Below are 22,872 nucleotides of genomic sequence, written 5' to 3'. Positions count from 1 at the left end.
GCTATCTAACTTCACTCGTCACGGTCTGGTCTGCTCAGTGTGTTTGTACGTGTGAGGGAGACAGACTGAGCAAAGCAGATAAAAAAGACCTCACCGCCTCGCCCGCCATTTAGGGAATGTCTCCTCCAAAGGTCCTTGAATTATTTTTAAACAATTACCCCTTTAATCCACAGTGCTGCCTTATCACCCCTCAGGCAAACACCACACACACACACACGCACACACAGGTGCCACACACACATATTTTCATACCATTACTAAATTTTGCGATGTGGTAATCGCTGCGTGCACACGCATACACACACACGTGCACGCACACATTCTAGCGGGCTGTCACAATGTTCCGTTGAAAACAATTGCTCAAGATATTTACAGATGTGTGAACTAATTAACTTGGGACACATTCTGGTGGCACACTTGTGTTGGTAGAGGACCTGTTTTGAATTTGAGAGTAAGGACATTTTTGGGAAAGTGAGGACATTTTAACAGCCCTCGCTGCTTGACGGTTAGGAGTTTAGGTCCAGGTGAAAGGTAAAAAGGTTGAGGACTGCATTATGTCAGTGAGGGTCCTTACAAATATAGAAGGACAAGTGTGTGTGTGTGTGTGTGTGTGTGTGTGTGTGTGTGTGTGTGTGTGTGTGTGTGTGTGTGTGTTCACTGTGATCTCAGCGTGTGAACCGCATGGGTCAGCCACAGAGGAATGGCGGCTGGCTGCCAGTTGGACCAGGCCAGCGTTAACTCTGTGACACTGGGATACCGGAATGGTCATTTACTGTTTGGCACGACACCGCGGGCATGAGTGACGGCATACAAGTGTGTTTATGTGAGTGTTGTGATACTGGTGGCAGGCAGTGATGAAATTAGTGGGTGATGACTGATATTTAATCTCTGGCTCTTTCCTCTCCCCCATATCTCCCTCGCTCCTCTTCTCACCTTCCTCACCCTGTTTATCTACTCCCTTCCTTTCTCTCCCCCATTCCTCCCACCATCTCTCTCTCTCTCTCCTTCTCTCTCTCTCTCTCTCTCTCTCTCTCTCTCTCTCTCTCCAGACAGCAGAGAGGAATCGGTCCTTGGCAGTATTCCTCTGCCCAGCTATATCATTTCACCCGTGGGACCTGAGGACCACATCAGCCGCAAGTATGCCTTCAAGGTACGCCTCTCTTTCTTCTACAGACTACTCTGTGCTGACTCACATCTTTGAATCACTTTCTGATGTGATTGTTCTTTTTTTGTTCGTTTATATTTCTGCTTTTTGGAGTAAAAACGAAACTGTGTGCAGCACAGTCAACCTTCAGAGCTAGAATAGTGTTAATGACACATACGTTCATCAGAAGTAATACACATACCTTTTCAACTAAAGACCTGCTGCCTCTTTACAACACAATACTACCATAACACCTGTTGCACACTGTGTCGGCCGGCGGTTTGGTGGCACGCAACTTTCCTCCCTATCCTGTCGAGCGTAATTTATGAGTTGTAAAGCTTCACATTGTGCATTAATTTATTATTGAACAAACCTTTGTGTGCCGTTGAGATCACTTGTTTATAAGAGCCCGTTATAACTCACAGCAATGACAAGGTTGTTTGTTTGCCGAAAATGAATCTTGAAATCAGTTAATTTACATTAAATTACTTTTTTTTTTTAATCATTCCTTCTCATTCAAAATGTGTAGAAGTTTTTAAACCATTGCTTTTTCAGCAGTCACCTAATTGATGTGGCAATTATGACAAAAACAGGGAAACAACAAAAATGATTTCTAAATGGTAGTGAATAAAACAGATCTTCATACAGACATAAGCCTAACTGCCCAGCCAGCCCTCTGCTTTGTGCAGCACTCACCACCTGTTGTAGCCATGTCTATTACCACTGAATGTCTGTCAGTGTCTTTATTGAGACAGACCAGCTCCTCTGGAATGGAATGAAGCTTCTCCGTTCCCTGAGGCAGTCGAGCTTGAGTCGAGCCCGACACGTGTGAAGTTAAGAGGCAGACCTAATGTACAACAACCACAACTGAGTGTTTGCCCTCATGTGCAAATAGGCTTCAACTCTGAGTGGTCAGTGAGTCATCAAGTTTGATTTAACGTTTTTGGTTCATGACATGAAGCGACATGTTTGCTTAGTTGTTCAAGAAAAGCCTTGAGAACAAAAGGTCATAGTTTGATAGCTGCAGCGTCAATGTTTCCTGATCCTTGGGCAAGACACAGATCCACTACCTCCTCACTGCTTAAAGGTCTTTGGATGAAAGTGTTGACTTAGTGAGGATTCAAATCTGAAAACTTACTAACACTTACAGAGACAGTCAGATATTAAACTAAGCTCTCCCCATGTGGGTCTCGACATGAGATCAGATCAGCTAGAGATTCCGTTATCATCAGTGGTAGAAGGTGGCAAACATTCAGAGACATAAACCAGGCAACAAGCTCTGAAGCTGTTCGACGTCAACGGCAGGAGGGGAACGCCTCGGCTTGGTGTATGTAGTGGGAGAAAGATAACACGCGGGACGCAGGGGTCCAGGACGAAGTGGGAGCTACCCAAGAGGGAGGTCACATGGGCAGAGTTATGGAGATCAGAACTGGGTTCAGTATGTGACAATCATCCCTCACCAGCATGCACTGGGACAGCAAAGGGGAAAACGTCTCTAACCCAAGGTAGATGACGCCGTGACACTGTCTTGCTGGTCTTAGCTGATACATTGGAGCGGGAGAAGCAGCCAGTAAGACCTGACTCCTTTGTTCAGGAGGAAACCAAGCCAGGCACATCCCGCAGACCAAAGCCGACCATACTGCAAATGGCAATGAAAGGTTGATGTTGGACGGAAGCTGCAGTTTCCAGATGTGGCCGACTCCTCTCTACATCCAGACATTGTGTTGTGGACTCAAGAAGACAAGAAGATAATCCTGGTGGAGCTTACAGTGCCATGGGAGGAGGGTCTTAACGTGGCACATAAGAAGGTTGCCTCACGTTTGAGGGTTGAAACAGCGCTACAGTTACCTCCTTAATAGGTAACAGGAGAGAGCACCAACCACCCACTGGTGTACAAACACAGTCTGCATTAGAAAGACGCTGAACATGATACATGTCAAAATATTGTAGCCAGTTTCTCATCGATGGTTTTTCAGCCAGGTGGTAAGTTACTCCCAAAAAGGTTTAAAATATGCAGCATTTTGTCAGTTGGTGTTTTTGTAAACACACAGCATTCAAAGTGGGCCATTCCTCACTGGTGGTAATTGACGACTTGAACACGCTGAACCAAAGGCCCCTTGCTGATGCCCAGAAATGAGACTCAGCTGAAGCAAAACCCAAGTTTCTACTACAAGAAAGGTGACCCATTCTACTTGAAAGTGATAACGTCCCTGCTGCAGAAACCCCCCATCAACTGGTTCAGAGCAGGTTCAAACAAACTCCTATTTAAACAAACTCCTAAACGAAGGTCTGTAACACCAGCAGGACCAGTCAGCCACCTATACGATCCCAATGGGGTGGGCATCACATGATGGTGGTTTGCTGTGTGAATGCTGCACCCATTGTGTACCAAGTTGACCTACACACATCATGACGCCTCGAATTAAATCTTCAAGCTTCGACGACCCCCCCCCCCCCCCCCCCCCCCCCCCCCCCCCCCTTCCCCTATTCACTGAATCCTCTTCCCTCTCTTGTTCCCATTGGTTGGCTGCCCGACTGTCCCCGTGAGTGTGTCACGTCGCCCAGTGACAGTCCTCCCATAAATAGGTACTCTAACCTCTCTCGTGCTCTCACTTTGCCAGATGTGAACGTTATATATCCTTGTTGTCTGCCGTCGGTGTGGCTTTTTTGGGTCCAAACACGACGGAATATACAGCAGCCTTGTATATTCCTCTGTTGGTTTTATGATGCATGTTTTGAGAATAACGTCCTTTTGGCTGACGTGGTTGTGTCGTGTTTTTTATTTCAGTGTTCTCTGTCTGATTTAATTCCCCCCTCTCTCTTCCTCCCCTCATCTCTCTCTCTCCCCTCATCTCTCTCTCTCTCTCTCTCTCTCTCTCTCTCTCTCACCCCATCCTTGTTATCTCAATATGAATCTTTGTCTTTTGGCTTATCTGGTGTGGGGCTTATCGTTCATCTTTGTGCTGCGCTTGCTGCCTCCTCCATCTGTCACATCTACTGTACCGGCATGCAGTTTACTGATGGAGGAAAAACTTCCACTTCACACTACTTTTCCAGAAATGACTGTGGGAGTTGTTTCACTGTAGATGCAAGCTATGCAACCACACAGTCACTAAAAGGTAGATTTTTTTTTTCCAAAGCGGCTGCTGCTTAAGGGAACTTTGAAGTAGAGAAGCCTGTTCTACTCTAGCTTCTTAACAGGATTATTTAACAAACAGAGTCGTAACACTGACTTTAAACCGAGACATCCACTTGCAACTGCTGTCTCTATTTTGTATTTATTTTTTTATTGTAAATTCAGTTTCTACAGATACAAGTTTAGGAGAACGTACCTTATCAGGAGCTTTGTGGTGCTCTGGCTGCTGAGGCTTATCTTCATGAGCACAGTGACTCTTTAAATAGCACCCTGACAAAGAGTGTGTGTGTGTGTGTGTGTGTCTGGAGCTGTCCACCAGAAAAGAGCCCACACTATTATAAGACCCTCCAAGTGCAGGAAGTAAGTGATATTCTTAAACGTGTAGAAAAAGAGCGCCTGTAGGAGAGAGCACACAGAAAGGGAAGGAAGTGATTAGGGCTGGAGAGTTAAAGGCGAATAATAGAGAGGAAGCGATAGGTGGAGAGGAAGGAAGTCCTTTACCGTCATGACGGTAAAATACAGGCCAGAAAGATTTGGCGAGAGGGAGTTCTAATATTTTTCCATAAAGCGTCGTTAAACAATACAGTGGAGAAAACAAATAATCAGGAACACCCTTAGAACTCCCACACAGTCACAGTCCACAAAGGGAAAAAAGAGGCTTAGCTGCGTATGAATTCAGTGTGTAGGTGTATCGGTCACGCACTCAGAGCTGAATGACCCACTCAGCATTCCTGCTAAAAGGAGGCAGAGTCTCTCGTTGTTATTTTGGACCGCCAGTGGTGTGTGTTGGATTTTGACGCTATTGTGTGTGTGTGTGTGTGTGTCTGATGTAACTACAATAGGGATAAAACGAGGCTGGTGTTATGAGATGGACATCGACAGAGCTTTTAAATGTGTGTTTGGTCTGGTGGAGGTTGTGTGGGCGTGTGGTCGAGGTCGACCCATTAAACAAACTATCGGTAGTGGCTGACCACCAGTCACGAGAGGACGTACATCACCGTTTAACATAGAGGCTCCACACACATGAGGGCCACACATATCAGTGTGCATATGATTAACTCCGGATAATAATCTAAACAACTGTTAAGGGCCCTATGAAATAGCCTGCCGGAGGAGCTGTAAGCGGAGGATACATCGGTGTATCCTTTGCGGTAGACTTTTCAGCACCTGACACATATAAAAGGGGCGTGACACACAGATGGAATAATCTCAACCCATGGCTGGACTCTACAAGTGGAACTGTTCCTCTTTGCTTTCATACAGGTGGAGGTCTCTACAAGCTTTAATGTACAGCGCCTCGTAAGGCGCCGTTCTAACCGCATTCCCTAATGACATTTCACCTTGATACTACTTGTGTTTTTGTCGTGTACATCCAAAATGGCAAATTATTATAACAATAGCAATATTATCTTGCATTCAGGGATAATTTGCGGAATTCTACGTTTTCATATAGATAGACAGGACAATGAGATGTCTCATTGGTTAAATGCCCGTTGCCTCGCCTCCTCTCTCCCTGCGACTCTTCCTCGCCTCCTCTGTTCACATCTCCTGTGGGCGGGACTAAGATGCGAGGAGAGGAGGTGAGTATCAGAGTGGAGGATGTACAAACTTGGGAATGAGAAAGTTGAGTTATTATCAGCAGCTTGAAGTCGTTTTTGTCCAAAAGCACCATGTGAATAGGATTTAGAATTAGGGTAAAGATTAGAGATACTCTTTGGTTAAAGTTTCTGTGATTCAAATAAGGGTTTGAATTCAGTTCAACATAATGCAGTACAAGTGTGTGTCTCTGTCTCTGCACTGTGTGTGTGTGTGTGTGTGTGTGTTCACTGCACTTGCATGCTAATATCTCTGCACATGCCTAAACATCTGACGAGCGGTGCAGTCCTCTGTCTGTCATCAAGAAGCCTGTCCCATTGTAGCCATAAGAGGCCGTCTGTCAGGATGCTGATGGTGAGCGAACAGCCGTGTTTTGACAGCTGCTACCTGAGGATGCTGTTATTCTTCTCGTCAAGATATTTAGGGCGTTTCTTTTGGGGATACATCACCCATTCGTTTTGTTAAGATGAATGGTTGCTAACTATTTTCCCTGCCTGTGTCCTGTCCTCTTAACACATCTGTATGCCTGACAGTGACAGGCTGACTGAGCCCTACGTGTGGTCCACATCTGTTCCTCTGGGTAGTGTTGTGGTCAAACCTACAGCAACCAAATATTGCTTCAGCCAATTTAACTGATCAGACAGCAGTCAAGGATGAAGTAATCAGTGTAATCAGCTGCTGTCGTGTTTGGTTCAGATGCAAACCTGCATAGCCCTGGACCATGATTGGAAACAACATACGAAGTTCATTAGGATCCAGGTTTCTGCACGAACAGAATAACCTTCTGAATATAACTACTTCCCTCATCACTCTGGTAGATGAGGGAAGTTATTTACTATTTTATTAAACTCATCTATTTAAATCTGCCTTTAACCTGTGATGTGAGTTCTGTATGTGTTTGTTATGTCATCTATCTGCCTTGTTTATATTGTTGTTGCTTTTATTGTTTGAGTTTTTACCATGTAAAGTGCCTTTGAGTACCCTTTCAAAGCGCAATACAAAATAAATGTATTATTATTATTGTTGAGAGGAAGGAGGGACTAAAAATGGTCAGTTGGTAGAAAAGAAACCACTTAAGCCCTGAAAAACAGGAACCACTTTGTCGATTTAGTGGAATTGCATTCATTTCAATTTAACATTTTATCATCAATCACCACAATAGAATAACCTTAAACAACCCCTCCCCACTACCAAAGTGCACAAGGTTATTAGGAATTGGACGAATCAAGTGAGCTGTGCAAGCAACTCCCGGATCTTAAAATATGTGCCGGGATCAGCATCAAGTAGATACTCAAGATTTCAAGTTTAAAGGGATACACATCATATTAAACTCACCTTTTCACTGCTTGTGCACACATATATACATTGGTATCTGAAGTGCCTGCCAACCCACAAAATAGAGTTGGCAGGCACAGCATTTTACATTTTAAATAGGTTGTTGAAATAAGACAACCCAGTCAGTTTTCTGTGGGCTCCCTAGATCCGAAATAATGTGATTCAACAAGCCAATTAGATTTCCTGTGTTAGAATATACCACCACCCATCTGAGTATCTCCACCCACGGCTTGAGAACTACCTTTGCAAAGGTGCACCATATATCCTGTTTTTAGGCTTAAAGGGACGGGCACTAAAGTCAGTCAGTGGGCGAATACAAGGATGTTCAAACTGACAGTGTGAGACAAATAAAGTGTTTTTTTTAACATAATATCATTTAAACATGTTCTAGTAGAAACCCAGAATACAAGAATGAACATGAAAATGAACATATGTCTCCTTTAAGTAGTTGTATTAGTGCTCAGCAGCAGCCACTGATATGAGCTTGTTTCAGCAGCCAGACGGCAGTTCTTTCAGACGGCAGGCGACCTATTAAGCCGCTGGGGAACCTGGAGGGGATGCAGGAATGGGAGCATTTATGTTTGTTTGTGTACATGTCTGCATCTGCGTGCTGGGATTAATTCAGGCTTTATAGTAACAAAGATAGAACAGCAGGGGCGACAGTCTTTGTTTGCATTATTCACAAACTTGTTTAGCGTGTACAGTACATTGAACGGCACGAGTGGGTGTTTTGTTTGTTCCTGACTGTCATCGCGCTGCAGACAGGGAGCCAAACTGCTGAGGAATCATCTTATTTCATCACAATATAAAAAGCCAAATAAAGAAATCCCGGTGAAATTATTGCTGCCGCTGTAGATCCCACCACAACACTCCTCGCACACTTATTATCCTGCATTCATTATTCATTGAATGAATTAGGGTAGGGAAGATTTAGCGTCTAATTACTTTTCATTTGCATGCATCTGTTGTTGAGTGGGCTCTCTCATTTGTCTTCCAATGCCAACCCCCGAAACACTGAATGAAGGAAGGAAGGAAGAAAAGTAGGACAAGATCTGTGCCGTGCTCAGTGGAGTGCAACTCACTTTAAAAGGGCCTCTAATAACCCCACTTTCTCTGCAAGGACATCTTCATCAAGGATACAAGCACTTTTAATTAGGCAGCTGTTAGTGATGTACTGTTCCTTGAATTTCTTGGCCACTTCTGTTGTTTGATGGTGTGCTTTCTTCTCCCTGTCAATAGCCAGCCAATTATAATATCAGTGACATCATGTTGAGCTATTTTTAGCACAGCCCGAAAACGAGTTCAGCCGCGGTACCAAGAGGTTCTGCCTATATGAATTATCAAACGGTGAGCGTCTTGGTGTCGGCCTCTCGAGGTCTCCTCTCTGGACTCGCAGAAACTTAAAGGCAGAAATCCATAGTAGGAGAAAGCAGAGATAGCAGCGTCTGGACTGACGGGAGTCTCAGGAGACCAAAGTGCAGTGCAGCCAGAAACATGTCGATTTTGTCAGAAAGAAAAAGCAGCTCTCGTTTTATTTTGGCTGGGAAGAAGGTCTCCTGCAGTTACTGTGCGATCGCTAGTGTTGCTGCTCTCTCCGCCTACACAAACAGAATAACCTTTTGAATGTAAGGGCCTCTGGTAGATGAGGGAAATTATTGTTAAGAGAAAGTAGGGACTACAAATGGTCAGCTAAAGCTGCATCTTGATAATAAGTGGTAAACATTGAAATAATTGATCTCTTATAAAGTGCTGTAGTGCACGTGTTCGGGGACAGTTGCTTATTTACTCATCTACAAGACAAGGAGCAACATTAAAGCTAGGGTTCTTTAGAAACTAGCAAAAGTACGCTCGATTTTAAAGGACCAGTGTGCAGCATTTTTGGGGGATCTATTAGCAGAACTGGAATGTAATATTCACAACTATGCGTTCATTAGTGTAAAATTATCTACTAATAAGAATCGTTGTGTTTTCTTCAGCTCAGAATGAGCCCTTCTAGTCTACACAGGGAGCAGGTCCTCTGCACAGAGTCCGCCGTCGTGCACCTCCATGTTTCTACAGTAGCCCAGAACGGACAAACCAAACATTGGCTTTTAGAGAGAGCCTTTCGCATTCTTGCATTCCCTGAAGGCCACCGTAGTTCTCTGACATGCTTGTAAAACTGCGGTAACTTGAGCCGTAGAGTGTAAAACCGTGGTACCGCCAGCCAGCGTCTGACTTCCGTCTCTCTTAAAGTGATGTTATTATGGTACGGATGACCTCTGAGCGAGGCCAATGGCGATACCACGACTTTTGCGATCGGCGGCTCACATTACCAAAGAGTCTACAAGAGGGTGAAGTGGGCAGAGGGGCATTCAGTTGGTTGCAATCTACAACCACGCTGCTTGATGCTACAAAAACGTACACACTGTGCCTTTTTGAAAAGGATTCCTCTACAGGTGCACAGACTGCAGTCTATATTATCAGGCCTGTAGTAGCGAAGGTAAAGTAGTGCTGCAACATCACATATCAAATGTTTCTGTTCAGCATAGCACAGAATGATTCTTCTAGAATTCACTACACGCTCAGCCTTTATATCTTCCCCCATGATGAAATGGTGCAGATGTGCTCTCGACTTTCACACACACACACACACACACACACCAATAACAGTCTATTAGATCAATGACTAATAACCTTTTTTACTGTGTATTCAAAGACATATCAATCTCAAGATTAGCTATGCCCGTCATGAGCTCTGCACTTAAATCACAGAGCACAATTCCCCTGTCATGGCGTCTAATCAGGCTTGCATTTCACACTGCGTCTTCGCAGAGCCACTTTTCCATGCCGGACCACTTTAATGATGTTATGTCCTTTTTATAAAAAGATATGGTGTTGAGAAATATGGCAAGCATAATGAAAAGCTGTTCTCATATTGCTGTTTGTTTATAAACTGTTATTTGACCTTGTATGTGTTCTTAGTAGGTTTCTAAGCTGTAATAGCAGCAAAAACAACAGGTTTGTGACGAGACCTTGAGATTCTTTCTTCTCTGATACCCACATTTCTACCCATTGTACCGGAGAATTTTTCCTCCCATCGGTCAACAGTTGTGGCTTTGTTGGTCGTTACTGGCTGGCATCTCTGTCTCTGTATTTCCCTGTGTGGTTTCCTTCATTGCCTCTGTCTCCCCGTGTTGGTCGATGCGTATGTGGCCCTTGATGTTGTTTCTTTTGTTGGACAGCATGACACCTCCCTGTCTCGTTGACCGAAACCGAAGCTCTCTGCTGATCTCTCCGCACCGCTGGCCTTTGACCCGGCCTCTTCTCTCTCTCTCCCTGCAGGCCAGCCACACTGGTATGCGCTCGTACATTTACAAGCAGAGCTCTGTGATTGGCTCGCAGGCGGAGCACACCGGGATGCGGACGTATTACTTCAGCGCCGACACCCAGGAGGACATGAACACCTGGCTGAGGGCCATGAACCAGGCCACACTGATGCAGAACCAGACCAACACACTCATCAGGTAGGGACACACACACACAGAGCATGTCTCATGCATGATCCTTTAGTACATTCAGTCACTTAACACTTGAAAAAACCTGAATAAGTTCCATATCGTTTCATTACGTTTCCACAATTCTTTGATTTGTCCACCTCACGCCATGAGCTCCCCCTTGTGTCTGTTGCCAGTATTCTGATTCCTACGTTGCTTAAAATGAAAACTTAAGTCATGTTTTGTATTTTTAAATAGATAAAAAATAATGTTTATTCATGTACCATTCCTAATTTGGATTACACCTGACTGAAAACACACATATACATGAACGTACACATATTCTGTAATTCAGTAATTATAGACACATACACACACACACACACACTTCAAATCTTCATCTTCCATTCGTCAATCTTTGGTGTCGAGTCTGTTGTACAGCGCTGTGCTGCTTTTGAACTACACTTCCCAGAGATCACCTGTTAATGAAGCAGCAGGCTCTTTACTGGCACTTCTTCTTTTAGACCTTCGTCCTGTGTTTAATGGAACATATCCTCCACTTGGACTGAAGGATGAGTTGATTAGAATTTGGAGGTCAAAGGTCACCGAGACCTCACAAAAGACGTTCTTGGCTCAATAATTCACATGCTAACTACGGCAATTTCACACAAATGTCTAATAGTGACGAAGTGATGACATTTTGTATGGGCATGGATTTAAACTGAAACTTGATTGGTTGACGGAGGCATACAACAGCGAGGCATTAATTATAGTTTATACATATCTTGCAGTTCTCGGGACAATGTATTCACTTATTTGTTGCCTTGTTTGTAAATATGTATTTATTTTCTGCAATTAAACAAATTGTTTTCCCTTATAATCCTCTTTACCCCCCAAATTCCTTTGTCTTATTTTAAATATTCTACAGTGCTTTGTTTATAAATACTCGTACGTCATCACCATGCCCTTAGCGGTTGTGAGACATGACTTGTTAATGCACTGTATGCGATAGCTGCAGTTGTTAAGTCCCACAAATACATACTTCCTAGTAAGTGTTGCCGTTCGTTTGTCTCTTTTCCCCACTCCGCTGTTTACGGCTTTTACAAATCTGTGTCGGTCCCGAAGCTATAGCACATAGCGCAGTGTATTCATGTTATTTATTTTAGATGTTTGCTTGTTTTCAAAGAGTAGATCCTGATGTTGTGAAATGCTCTTTTTGACCAAGCAGCCTCTTTCCCCATGTATTATTCATATGTTGACGTCGGGAGGTGGCACAGATCAAATGCATCCCATCATTCACTGGCAGCCTCAGACACACGCAGCTTGTACTGCTCCGTTTTCATTTATTCTTTTTGGAAGGGGAAGTCCCACGAGACTACAGCAGTTGTTAATGACTGACGGGGAAGGAAATGTGGCTGAAGACAGCTTCCACTTGGGACGTTTTTAAAAAACTTTCTCACCTCCTGTTTCTGCGTTTTCCTATTGAACAAACTATAAAAGTAGGATTACTATTTGCTGGCATGTTGCACTTCTTTTTCAAGAGTTTGGCTACTTTTACAAGATGGAAGATACGTTGTCAATACAGTGATGGAACACACTACTCGTAAGCTAAAAGATAATGCCTTCGAAGCCCCATATAACACTAAAAGGAACAAACCAGTCATCATAGTGCTAATTCGTATTAAATACCTTCAGATACCAGCTGCTGGCAGGGAGCACGACGCCACCTGTTTAATTCATTTTCCGACTTTGGTGTTTGGTTCATTGAATTTCAGAGACCTGACTATTCCGCTTGCTTCTTGTCACAGGAGGTTTCATTAACGAGTTTGAAATCTAGCTGTGGTTACAAGACTTTGCTCGTCACCTGTCCCGCTTTAAAGCGGTCTGTGCGCCTCATTCAGCCCTGTGCTTAAAGTTTAGGACGAGTTAAATGTTTCTCTTTTATGTGACAAACATCTAGTTCAAATTCTGTCCAGCGCACCAGAACACAGACTAGGATGACTGAAATGGTGTAACACCAAGTCTTTTGAGAGATTTGAGTAAAATAAATCAAAAGTCAGCTGTAGTTAATTATCATCGGGTTCTCTTGTGAAGCGTAGGTTTCTCCAAATATTTAAATTAGGACTCGGGCGCCAGACAGGAGGATAATCATAATCCTACCCATGTCATGTTAGTTTGTGTTCTCCTGTCTGCTGTTTTGTTAGTTGTTTCCCCTTCCTCCAGCTCACAGGTGTGTCAGATGTATTCTCCACCTTTCCTTACCATTGAAACAAAAGTGTGTAAAAGGCTAACATTCATCCCGGCTTTTCATGTAATGTCATCTCTCAACAGACCATTCGACAAGTTCGAGACGTTTAACTTGTTGCAGCAGCAGGCTGTCCCGCAGATGAACCACGTGAACCACCACAGGTCCCCAGACTCTGACCCCATGAGACCCATCGTCCACGAGGTCCTCCTGGAGCCCATACACCGCGACGCCGACGAGCGCTGCAGCTGCCACAAGGACTCTCCGGCGACCACCGTGTTGGAGCACCCCACAGGAAGCACTGCCCTGGAAATGGACACACACACCTCCCTCCCCTCCAACCCCGCACCCTCGGCCCTCCCGCAGTTTGACAACGTGTCGGCCTCGGCCCCCGTGTCCCGGGCACCGTCACGATCCGCCTCCACGCTGCCCTCCAGCGTCTGCACGAGGAACGGCCTCGTGTCTACGCCCAGCCCCATCCTGGAGCCCAACGGGATCGCAGCGGGAACGTACCAGAGGGCCCCGGTGGAGACGCCCCCTGCCGACACTCACAAGCAGGTGCACAGGAGAAGCACTCTGGAGCAGGTGGAGCAGTGGGTCAAAGTGCAGAAGGCGGAGCACAAAGGGTGGGTCACTGTTGTATGTCTCATTTCAGGCCTGCAGAGAACAATGCTTAAATGCTCAAATGTTACTTTTAAGAAATGGCACAAGAGATCAATCGATTTCCTTGTGAACGTAAATCCCATTTGTAGCTCAATGAATATAATTTGTTATGTCGTTATATGAAATTCAAGGTGTGTTAAGATGAATCTATGGATATTCTGTTTATTGGTTTGTTAAAAATATCCCTGTGCTTCCTGCTGCTCAACAGCCCCCCGTCCAGAGAGAACACCCTCCCTCGTCGCACACCTCCAACCCAGCACAAGTTCACCTCCATGGACGCATATCAGACCCTGCCAAAGACCCCTCGCCAGAGCCCCACGCCCGCCCGACTTGGCGAGTACAAGTACGCCCAGGACCGCCTCAGCCACTTCCGCCTCACCCCCGACCCAGGGCCCAGCACCGTCTGGCAGCTGTACGAGTGGCAGCAGCGCCACCAGTTCCGTCACGGCAGCCCCACGGCGCCGCTCTACACTCCGGCCCCGGACTACCCATTCGGCCCCCGGCCCCCATCCACCGTGCCTCCCTCCTCCTCAGCACCCAGGTCCGAGGGGGCGCCCCGCTGTGTGTCGGTGCCACCGTCGTCTGCAGACATCCCTCCCCCGGGGCCCCCACCCGGCAGCAGCAGGACCCTGTCGCCCACACGGAGGCCGCACACGCCGGCTGGACGGGTGACTGTCAGGCCCGTGGGTGATCGGTCAGTGTTGGACATCCCCTTCTCTGTGTCCCCCCGCAGGACCAAATCTCAGCTGCTCAAGGTAAAGTAAAGTCTGACAGACGCAGTTGCAAACTAACACATGGGGAAACTAACTGATCAAAACTCCGATTTGAATAGACAACTCTGTAATGAATTGTCAATAAACAACACAGATGGTCTGTGATGCTCCTTACCAAAGGGACAAGAAATGGAAATACAAATGATAATAACAACTTTCTCTGGACACATTGATTCTGTATTCTATTCCACTCCCTGTGCACAGAGACGTGTCTAAACACAACACTTAAATTTCATTTGGCAAATGAAACCGCCCTCAAGCAGAGGAATGAGATTAAACTGTCATGTAAGCTGGCATCGTATTTACATTTTAGGCATTAACCTCACACTCTTATCAAAGGCAAATGACAGCAAACCCAAATCCCTCGCTCCGCAGTGATCAATCAACAGATAATTATTTGAGTGTCCCCAGAATATAAAACGAAAAGACGAAATTAGCAGAGAAAAAAGGAGAAGGAATGCAGAAGAAAGTGCTGTGACGTATGAAGGATAGACGCCGTAATGCCAGCATGTATAGATATTGTTGATTACGAGACATTATCAATAACATCTGGATGACAGCAGATAGTTTCCTGTCGTTGCATTCTGCTGCAGGGATTGATCCCGTGTGTTAGTGCTCTTTCAGAGATCGGACCATTAATGTCTTTTTTATTTTATTTTTTCTCCCCACTGTCAAGTGCAAAGTGTCAAAAAGAATCGTCTCTCATCCAGAACAGTGTCAGTCATTCTGACAGTGTGGGGCGGATGTTGGACCCGTGCTTCACTGAACAGAATAATTGTTTCAGAGCTTTTGGAGCACAACAGCAGTCATTTATTTAAGACATTCAGTCTGTGTAATTACCTCAACTGTGTCAGCAATCAGTCAAACGGCCAACTGTAAACCACATTGCAGATGTATACATACTATTTAATATACTGTATACTATATTGTATTATACTATAATGTTTGTACAGTATACTGTTTATCAATACATTTGTCACATTTATGCAAACTGAGGAAACAATAGCAACTCCATTAGTATTTTGCATATCACATTTCTGAAATTGAGTGAAACAACACAAATATGCAAATTTCCGCCCACTCTTCCACAAGCAACTCAATTTTGCCCAGAGATAATAAAGAATACAGCGTTAAGTCATCAAGGCCATGCAAAGCATTGCATCCTCTAACAGAAGACTTGAAGCCTGTGGTGACTCACTATTCAGATTACCTCGTGTGGTAGGACCGTCTTTTTCTGTAATGGCTAGAACACACGTCTGTCATTTTTTGTACGTTATATTCTAAACTCCATTATACGTGTGGTTGTACTGTATGTGTGTAAAATGTGTTGTCTATGTGTTGTCAGGCTGCTACTATCGAGAGACGGTCAATGCCTTCATCCGGCTACATCACACACACAGTCAGTGCACCCAGCCTTCACGGCAAAACGGTACGTCTTACAAATATAACACTTTACTGTGTTGCAAATATGAATATTTTAACAAACATTACATGAGGCGAGGATTTCATTTCTCACTATTTGGAACTTGGAGCAGAAACCTTGACGCTTGAAGGCTGAAGAGGCCTGTGTTTGAGTATGCAGTGATATGCTTCTTACAACGTGTTCACGCTGCCAGACAGTCAAGAAGTCAGACACCAGAAGAGCATTCGTTCTCCGCTACAACAAAATATTAACTGATTGTCCAAATCTTGATTAGCCGTTAGTCGGCACGGGCCAGTTGGCTGTTGCTGAGCATTTTTGGGAGACATTGCCTGTCATCTACAGTGTGTTGCTGTGAGTTGTGCCTTTTGTTTCGACGCCGTTAATCCTCCTAAAATCTGCTTGTTCAATTTGGCCATCAGCCAGTCGTGCACCAAAGTGGCTGCTGGTGCTGTGAATGCAAAGGTTTGAAACAACAGAAGGTTTGGTGTGGTCAGTTGTGATGCCAGATGTATTGTCCTGTATTGGTGCCTGACAGCCCGAGGAGCTCACCCTGCTCCTCATTCAGCTGCGCCGGCATCAGGCCAAGATGGCCTCCGCACGTCAGCACGCGTTCTCCCAGCTCCAGCGGCGCAGCGGCCCCAAAGAGGCCTACCACCACAACCACTTCCTCACCACCTCCACTAGCACCAGCCCCCTCCTCAGCTCCGGCCCCCTCCTCAGCTCCGGCCCCCTCCTCAGCTCCGGCCCCCTCCTCAGCTCCGGCCCCCTCCTCACCTCCGGCCCCTCTCCTGTGTCCCACCTCGGACATGTGAGCCTCTCAGCTGCCCTGGGCTCTTGCAACACCCAGGTGGGCCCCCCACCCACCACCACCTCCTCTGCGTCATGCCTGCCCCTCATTTTACCAGGGGCTGGTAGAGGTTGCCACTAAACACATTGCTGGGCTGCATTATAGAACTCTCTTATTGAGAACTGTTATCATTATGGTCAGGTTGTCAAGCACAGAAGCTATTTCAAAATATGCTGTATGGATTTTCATAACATAATATTACGTAACATCTCAAGTCTTTCCAGTGAAAGCAGTTAGATTCCTCCATCGTAAAGGCCTTTGCACAACAAGTCTGGTTTTTAATCCATTTTACACAAATTCATGTGTTCATATTCACTGATACTGACATCACCATCTTCACAGTCTTACACCAGACCTGTAACTCTCCGTTGATCCTGGACTTCGGTAGTTCCCTAACTGCAAACACATGGCTGAATGTGAAATAGTGCTGAGAAACAACCTATCCCCGGATAAATAAAGACACCAAAAGTTTAGAACAACAGCAGCATCAAGGGTCCCGGTATATCGGTGGCAACCTCTACCCAGAAGCCCCAGTGCTTCAGTGGTGTGACACCGGGCATGGTTAATCTGTGAGTGCTGGCCTTGCTGCCGTCATAGAACCATCCGCCTCCTCCTCCATGTGCTGTTCTTGGCTGGCCCGTCTCCATACCGTGCTTCTAGTGAAACTGTCCATAAGCATGTTGTGCTGCTAACTTCTCGACATCCGCAAAACACATCCCGTGCTTTTGGCTAACCGGCTGGATGCGTCGGTCAGTCTGGTCTTCTGATTTCGTGAATCTTGTTGTTGTTGAGTGATGTGAGCTGAATTAGAGCTGAATTCCATTCATGTTTCAATATCTGCTGCTTCCAATGGATCTGGTTTGTGCTGGTGTCTTTTGTTTGTTGCAGTAGGAGCATCTCAGAGAACATGAATTAATACATTTTATGTGTTGTGATGCATGTTGGCACAGACGCATAACAAGCACTTCATGCCCGACGCACAAACATCAGTACGTCCTGCTACGTCAGTGAAGCTTCTTTCGAGTCAGAGGACTCGGATGGTCAATTATTTAATTCCCGTCGACGCAAATCAATAATCCCCACTCGCGTGTTTGTCTCCCTCCAGAGCGATGACACCTACATGCAGCTGAAGAAGGACTTGGAGTATCTGGACCTAAAGGTGAGAAACCACGATCCCCGTTAGTTCTTCTATTTTTGCTGAGCCTTCTTTTGAAAATGTCTCGAGCTCAAACTAACGCTCTTGGTGTGTTTCTCACTGACGACCACTTGTAACTTTCCGGCCACGAATAGAGATGCTCAGGCTTCTGGGAGAAACAAAACCTCCCCAGTAGACTTGTAACTCCTCGTATTGACCGCGGCTCTGTGTCTTTGTGATTTTGACTCCCAGATCAGAGCTCTAGAGCCCCTGATCCTCGCAGTTCACAGTTTACTACTGCACTGCACTGCTGGGCCTCTCAGGCCTCTGATGAACGTAAGCCGTATGTGTCTGTGTGCGCGTGTCCGTGCAGATGGATAGTGACGTTGTGTGTAGTGCGTCTGTGACTGTGACTGTGTGTGTGTGTGTGTGTGTGTGTGTGTGTATGTGTGTGCAGGCGCATACATGCTTGTGCATGTCTCTCCTGTGTTTTTGAGTAGGGACGCATGTGTCCAGTCTGTGCGTGAGCGTATGTGTTTTAGATGACTCTGTTGTTCTAGAAAGACCATCCCATTGCTTCCAGCTTCGCATTCACGGCTTGAATGGCATCAGATGTCTTCTATGTGATCTTTGACCTGCCCCCTCCCCCCCCCTCCCCCCATGTGGTGATGTTTTTTCCACGATGCTGTTGAAACGTGGGCATGGGATGGCTCGGCAGTGCATGTGTTGTGGCTGTGGCCCGGTGGTTGATAAGCCAGCTGCTTCTACCATCGTCTCTGAAACGCTGCACCTCCTTGACAAGAACACAAGACTCTGCTGTGTCATGTCGCTACTCTAAAGGAGCACATGTGGTCCTAAACTAATCATTTTCAAAGCACAAGAAGGAGCTGCTATCGGTGAAACTTCTCATTGTGAGTGAAATTGGCACCTGTGCCCTATTTGAGTGCTTTTTTCAGCGCAAGTGTTCCAGGAGGTTATTTTAGACCCAGTGAAACTCAATGTGAGCGCCTGAACTGGGTGTGTTCCTAAAAAGCAACACTTTCCTGTTCACAAAAAAAACAACTTTGGGACATAGTGTCCTGTATAGAGGTTTTTTAGTCAATTTGTGCAGGGCTTCAAAGTCTCCATAGCCGTTGTGTTCTCCATGGCAAGAGCTGATGTTATGTGCAAAAGAAACCTCACTCATATTGTCATATTCCTGGGAGGCGAAGAGAAAGTGTCACAGATAGTGTGTCTCAGCCTCGTGATACTTTAGTTGGTAGCCGGTCTCTGTGTTCTCTGGACCTCCTTTATTTCAGCACCATTGTGCCGCGGCTCAGACGCTTTGCCGCCAAGTAACGTGAAAATGCTTATTTTTGCCGTTTCTAGGTAGCTGGAAGTCAGACGCTGAAGGAGTCAGGGAAACCTGTCAAGGTTGCAGAAAGTGACGTGGATGTAAGTACAGGCTTAACAGCTTCTTAAAGCGTCGGCTGCATTTAATGCGGCTGCATTAAAATTCCATTTCTGACGCTGTCGAGGGGGGATATGTGTTCCTTCCTGTTTGTTTGTAGTATGCTTTACTATATCTAACGAATGTTCACAACATGCAGCTACATTTGGTAGAAAGTGAAGCTGTTGCCAATAAAATGTTGGACATTAATGGTTTTTTTTCATATTTTCACATCACTTACTGGAATGAAAATGTCTGGCAAATGTATCCGTAAATTTTCTTTTCCTGTATGTAGTTTGATGCAAATACATATTCACAATAAGTGAAAGCGTTTCTATACGTTTGCTATCATTAAGATAACACTGTTAGAATGACATCTTTGTTTGTTTCTATGCAGTATGGAGAAGTATGCAATTAGATTTGAGTCATTTCAAGACTGGGATAAGTATGGAAAGAAGTAAAAGAGAATATGAAAAAACATTAAAGACTATTATTCTGGGGTTTTTTTTAAATATGGAATTCAGAATTTCCAAAATATCAATGTATCATAAAAGCGAAGTGGAGCAGGCAGCCAGCGCTGCCGCTAACGTTGAGGGTAGTTAAGGACAAACAAAATATGGATGCTGTGGAAAAAGTGTGGGAGGACACGATAAAGTATTACTCTTGTCCTCAAGAGGCGACCAGCATGGGAGTGTGTTCATAGGTGAATGCCACAACTCCCTCAGTTTGATAATACAAATAATTGTCTCGGGGTCTCCTGTGGAAGTATTCCTCAGCATAAGCTCCATGCGCAGCTGTTTAAACAATTTATGAGAGCGTTGTCCGCCATGAATATTTGATCAGATCCAACAACAACAACAACATCACCGTGGAGACAACAACAGGATTAATAATTTATTTGATGGAATGTGAAAACTGGTGCCGAGTGTGTACGAGTAACAACTGTTCACATCAAGCTGCTTAGGCACGACCTTATTACATGAATGTTTAACTGCAGGATGATAAAGGGATCCGACCTTTACCCTGGAGCTGGCAGAGTTCAATGGGGGATTAACAAACAAGGCTAACACTGTCATTCAACGTGTCGGGTGGGTCGCACCCACTTTATGTAATGTGTGCGCAATGTAATTACACTTGAACGAGACACAACAGACCTGCAAACATTTAAAAAGAGATTTGCATGCACGCACATAAACGGATCACGACTCACAAACACAGAGGCGAGGGGGAGTCGTAATTAAGTGAATGGGCCACTTAACTACCGGAGGTCAACACACACGGACACAAACTGTGGTGATCACTAGAGAAGTGAGCGTACAGTTCCTCCCTTTCTCTCTCTCAGCTCTGTGTCTACCCCCCCCCCTCCCTCCCTCCCCCATGCAGGTGAAGTTAAGTCGGTTGTGTGAGCAGGACAAGATCCTCAAGGACCTGGAGGCGAGGATCAGCTCCCTGAAGGAGGACAAGGTACCCGCTCTGTTAGTCATATATACTCTCAATCAGTCACAGTGCAGCAGCCGACCTCAGGCAGTGTGATGAGTCAACGGGCAAACATGGTGGACAATTAGAAGAAAATATGACACGATGGTGTCACGTTCAAGGACAGAGTTGATAACGGAGGATGACTCGGCTTTTAAAGAGTAGAGAGCATCACACGGCATATTTCTGTCAATCTAGAGTCAAAGTGGTTTTCCTTCTATATTCAATATTAACAGTCATGAGAGGAAATTCTATTGAAGGAGGGTCAATCGTATTCATTCCTCAGACTCTGCCTCTCTGATTCTTGACTGATTAAGTTGGTATGGCATTAAAGACGCGTCCAGAAACAAACAAACCGAAGGCACGAAGTTCCCATTAGTTCTTGAAGGGAAACCGAAAGCAATAAAAAGTGAATTGCAATACAATATATACTATAAAGACTGGAATGCACGTCTGATGAGATAAAGCTCAGAAGGTGAGGAAGAAGAAGTTAAAGATCGTATGAGGCTCATGACTGTAGAAGCATGCTGCCCTCTGGAGGCATGTTTGATAAAGTGCCATCTGCTGAATATTTTCAGAGCAGATCACAGGGAAGCAGGTCTTGTAGTTGCTTTGGTTTGGTTGACCTCGTGTTGAACGACTCTACGCCCTTCTCCCGCCCCCTTTCAGGACAAACTGGAGAGTGTACTGAATGTGTCCCACCAGCAGATGGAGCAGTACCAGGAGCAGCCGGCCCACGCCCACAAGATCGCCTACCAGCAGAGGCTGCTGCAGGAAGATCTGGTGTCCATCCGGGCCCAAATATCACGCCTCTCCACGGTACGTACGCAAGTGTGGATGTGTCTTTGTAAAAAATCTTGCACGAGATACTGCGCAGTCTGGAGGGATGGGGTTGAAATCTATCATATTATCTCGAAGGATGCAAACTCTCATATAATATGATGATTTCCTTTTAGTATTTACAGGTGTGCTGAATTAAGTGAGTGAGTGTGTGTGTGTGTTTCTGGGCATGCATGTAGTGCAGTATGCGTCTGTAGAGTGAGTGAGTGTGTGTGTGTGTGTGTGTGTGTGTGTGTATCTGCACTAATGCCCGTAATTAAGTTTGTGTATACATATAGATATCTCTATGAGGAATCAGTACTACTACTGTTCATGTAACTTAAGACCGTGTGTGTGTGTGTGTGTGTGTGTGTGTGTGTGTGTGTGTGTGATGCAGGAGATGGCTCACGCCTGGGATGACTACAGTATGCTGGAGAGATCAGTGGAGCAGCTGAGGACTGCGCTGCAGGCACACATGAACCACAGCGCCACCCCTCAGGTGAGAGCCGGTACTGCAGCTCGCAGCAGGTTCACCTCCAAACTGCCAGCTCTGCTTTTTCAGTTTAAAGATCTAGTTCTTCTTCATAGGCTGGGTTTTATTTACAGTATCTGTGGCTTTTGAACTGTCAATATTTAGTTTGTCATCAAAGCTACAGTTGGTAACATCAATAAAAATAACTTTTAGTCATAAATGCTCAAACTGTCGCTATATCCTGACAGTAGTACATGAGCCAGATAATCTGTGAGAAGAGCAGGTTCCTCTGCCTCCTTTTAGTGCTCCTCGTGGTGTTTGCAAGATTCCACCGCGTCAAAAAACGACCAATCAGAGCAGAGCAGTCTTTAACAGGAGAAATCAAAGTTTTCTCTAATAAGAAAGTTTGCTCCGGCCAGTGGATGGTGCTTGGTTTCGGCTGAACTGTTTTCAACACGGTGCCTGGGTCACCAACTTTCTCTTTCTGCAGCTAAACAGATCACTAAAATATGTTTCTAAAGACATTTGATGCGAGAGATAGGCAATGCAGTAACATAATATTGATTCATATGTAATCAGCGCTGCCTAGTTTCACAGTTTGATCAGAGTTCACCAGCATCGACTGACAGCTGCGTTAGAGGCTCTGATTTGTTGTTTTTCTTCTGCTGTGGCGGTATCTCGCGAATGCCATCTTACATATATCTTCCACATCCTTTTCTTTTCTAATAACAGTCATCTCCTCAATTCTTACATCACAAGTTCATTGATGGCATTTTCTTCAAACTATTTACAGAGCAAATGTGATAGATTATTGAATCTGTGACATTGAAAACTAAGTTGAACCAAACCAAAGTGTGTGTGTGTGTGTGTGTGTGTGTGTGTGTGTGTGTGTGTGTGTGTGTGTGT

General features: G+C 45.2%; 1 protein-coding gene across 9 annotated transcripts in view; it reads left to right on the top strand.

Annotated features, from left to right (window-relative positions):
• Positions 1-22,872, top strand: part of LOC116392116 (pleckstrin homology domain-containing family A member 7) — a 127,653-nt gene that overhangs the window by 94,969 nt on the left and 9,812 nt on the right. For 5 of the 9 annotated variants that reach the window (XM_031863283.1, XM_031863302.1, XM_031863318.1 and 2 more), the window contains 12 exons: positions 1,050-1,150; positions 10,533-10,714; positions 13,016-13,555; positions 13,801-14,347; positions 15,711-15,794; positions 16,324-16,635; positions 17,741-17,794; positions 18,023-18,106; positions 19,139-19,204; positions 20,583-20,663; positions 21,345-21,494; positions 21,892-21,993. In XM_031863283.1, coding sequence (XP_031719143.1) covers positions 1,050-1,150; positions 10,533-10,714; positions 13,016-13,555; positions 13,801-14,347; positions 15,711-15,794; positions 16,324-16,635; positions 17,741-17,794; positions 18,023-18,106; positions 19,139-19,204; positions 20,583-20,663; positions 21,345-21,494; positions 21,892-21,993 — 2,303 coding nt within the window. The remainder of the gene's footprint in view (positions 1-1,049; positions 1,151-10,532; positions 10,715-13,015; positions 13,556-13,800; positions 14,348-15,710; positions 15,795-16,323; positions 16,636-17,740; positions 17,795-18,022; positions 18,107-19,138; positions 19,205-20,582; positions 20,664-21,344; positions 21,495-21,891; positions 21,994-22,872) is intronic. The other 4 variants (XM_031863293.1, XM_031863342.1, XM_031863310.1 and 1 more) reach the window with 4 other exon arrangements.

This window comes from Anarrhichthys ocellatus, unplaced genomic scaffold (assembly GCF_004355925.1).
Source record: "Anarrhichthys ocellatus isolate YVR2014 unplaced genomic scaffold, GSC_Weel_1.0 scaffold2, whole genome shotgun sequence".
In the NCBI taxonomy this organism is placed as follows: Eukaryota; Metazoa; Chordata; class Actinopteri; order Perciformes; family Anarhichadidae; genus Anarrhichthys; species Anarrhichthys ocellatus.
The sequence above is the reverse complement of the archived record's forward strand: the minus strand, read 5'-3'. Positions and strand labels throughout refer to the sequence as shown.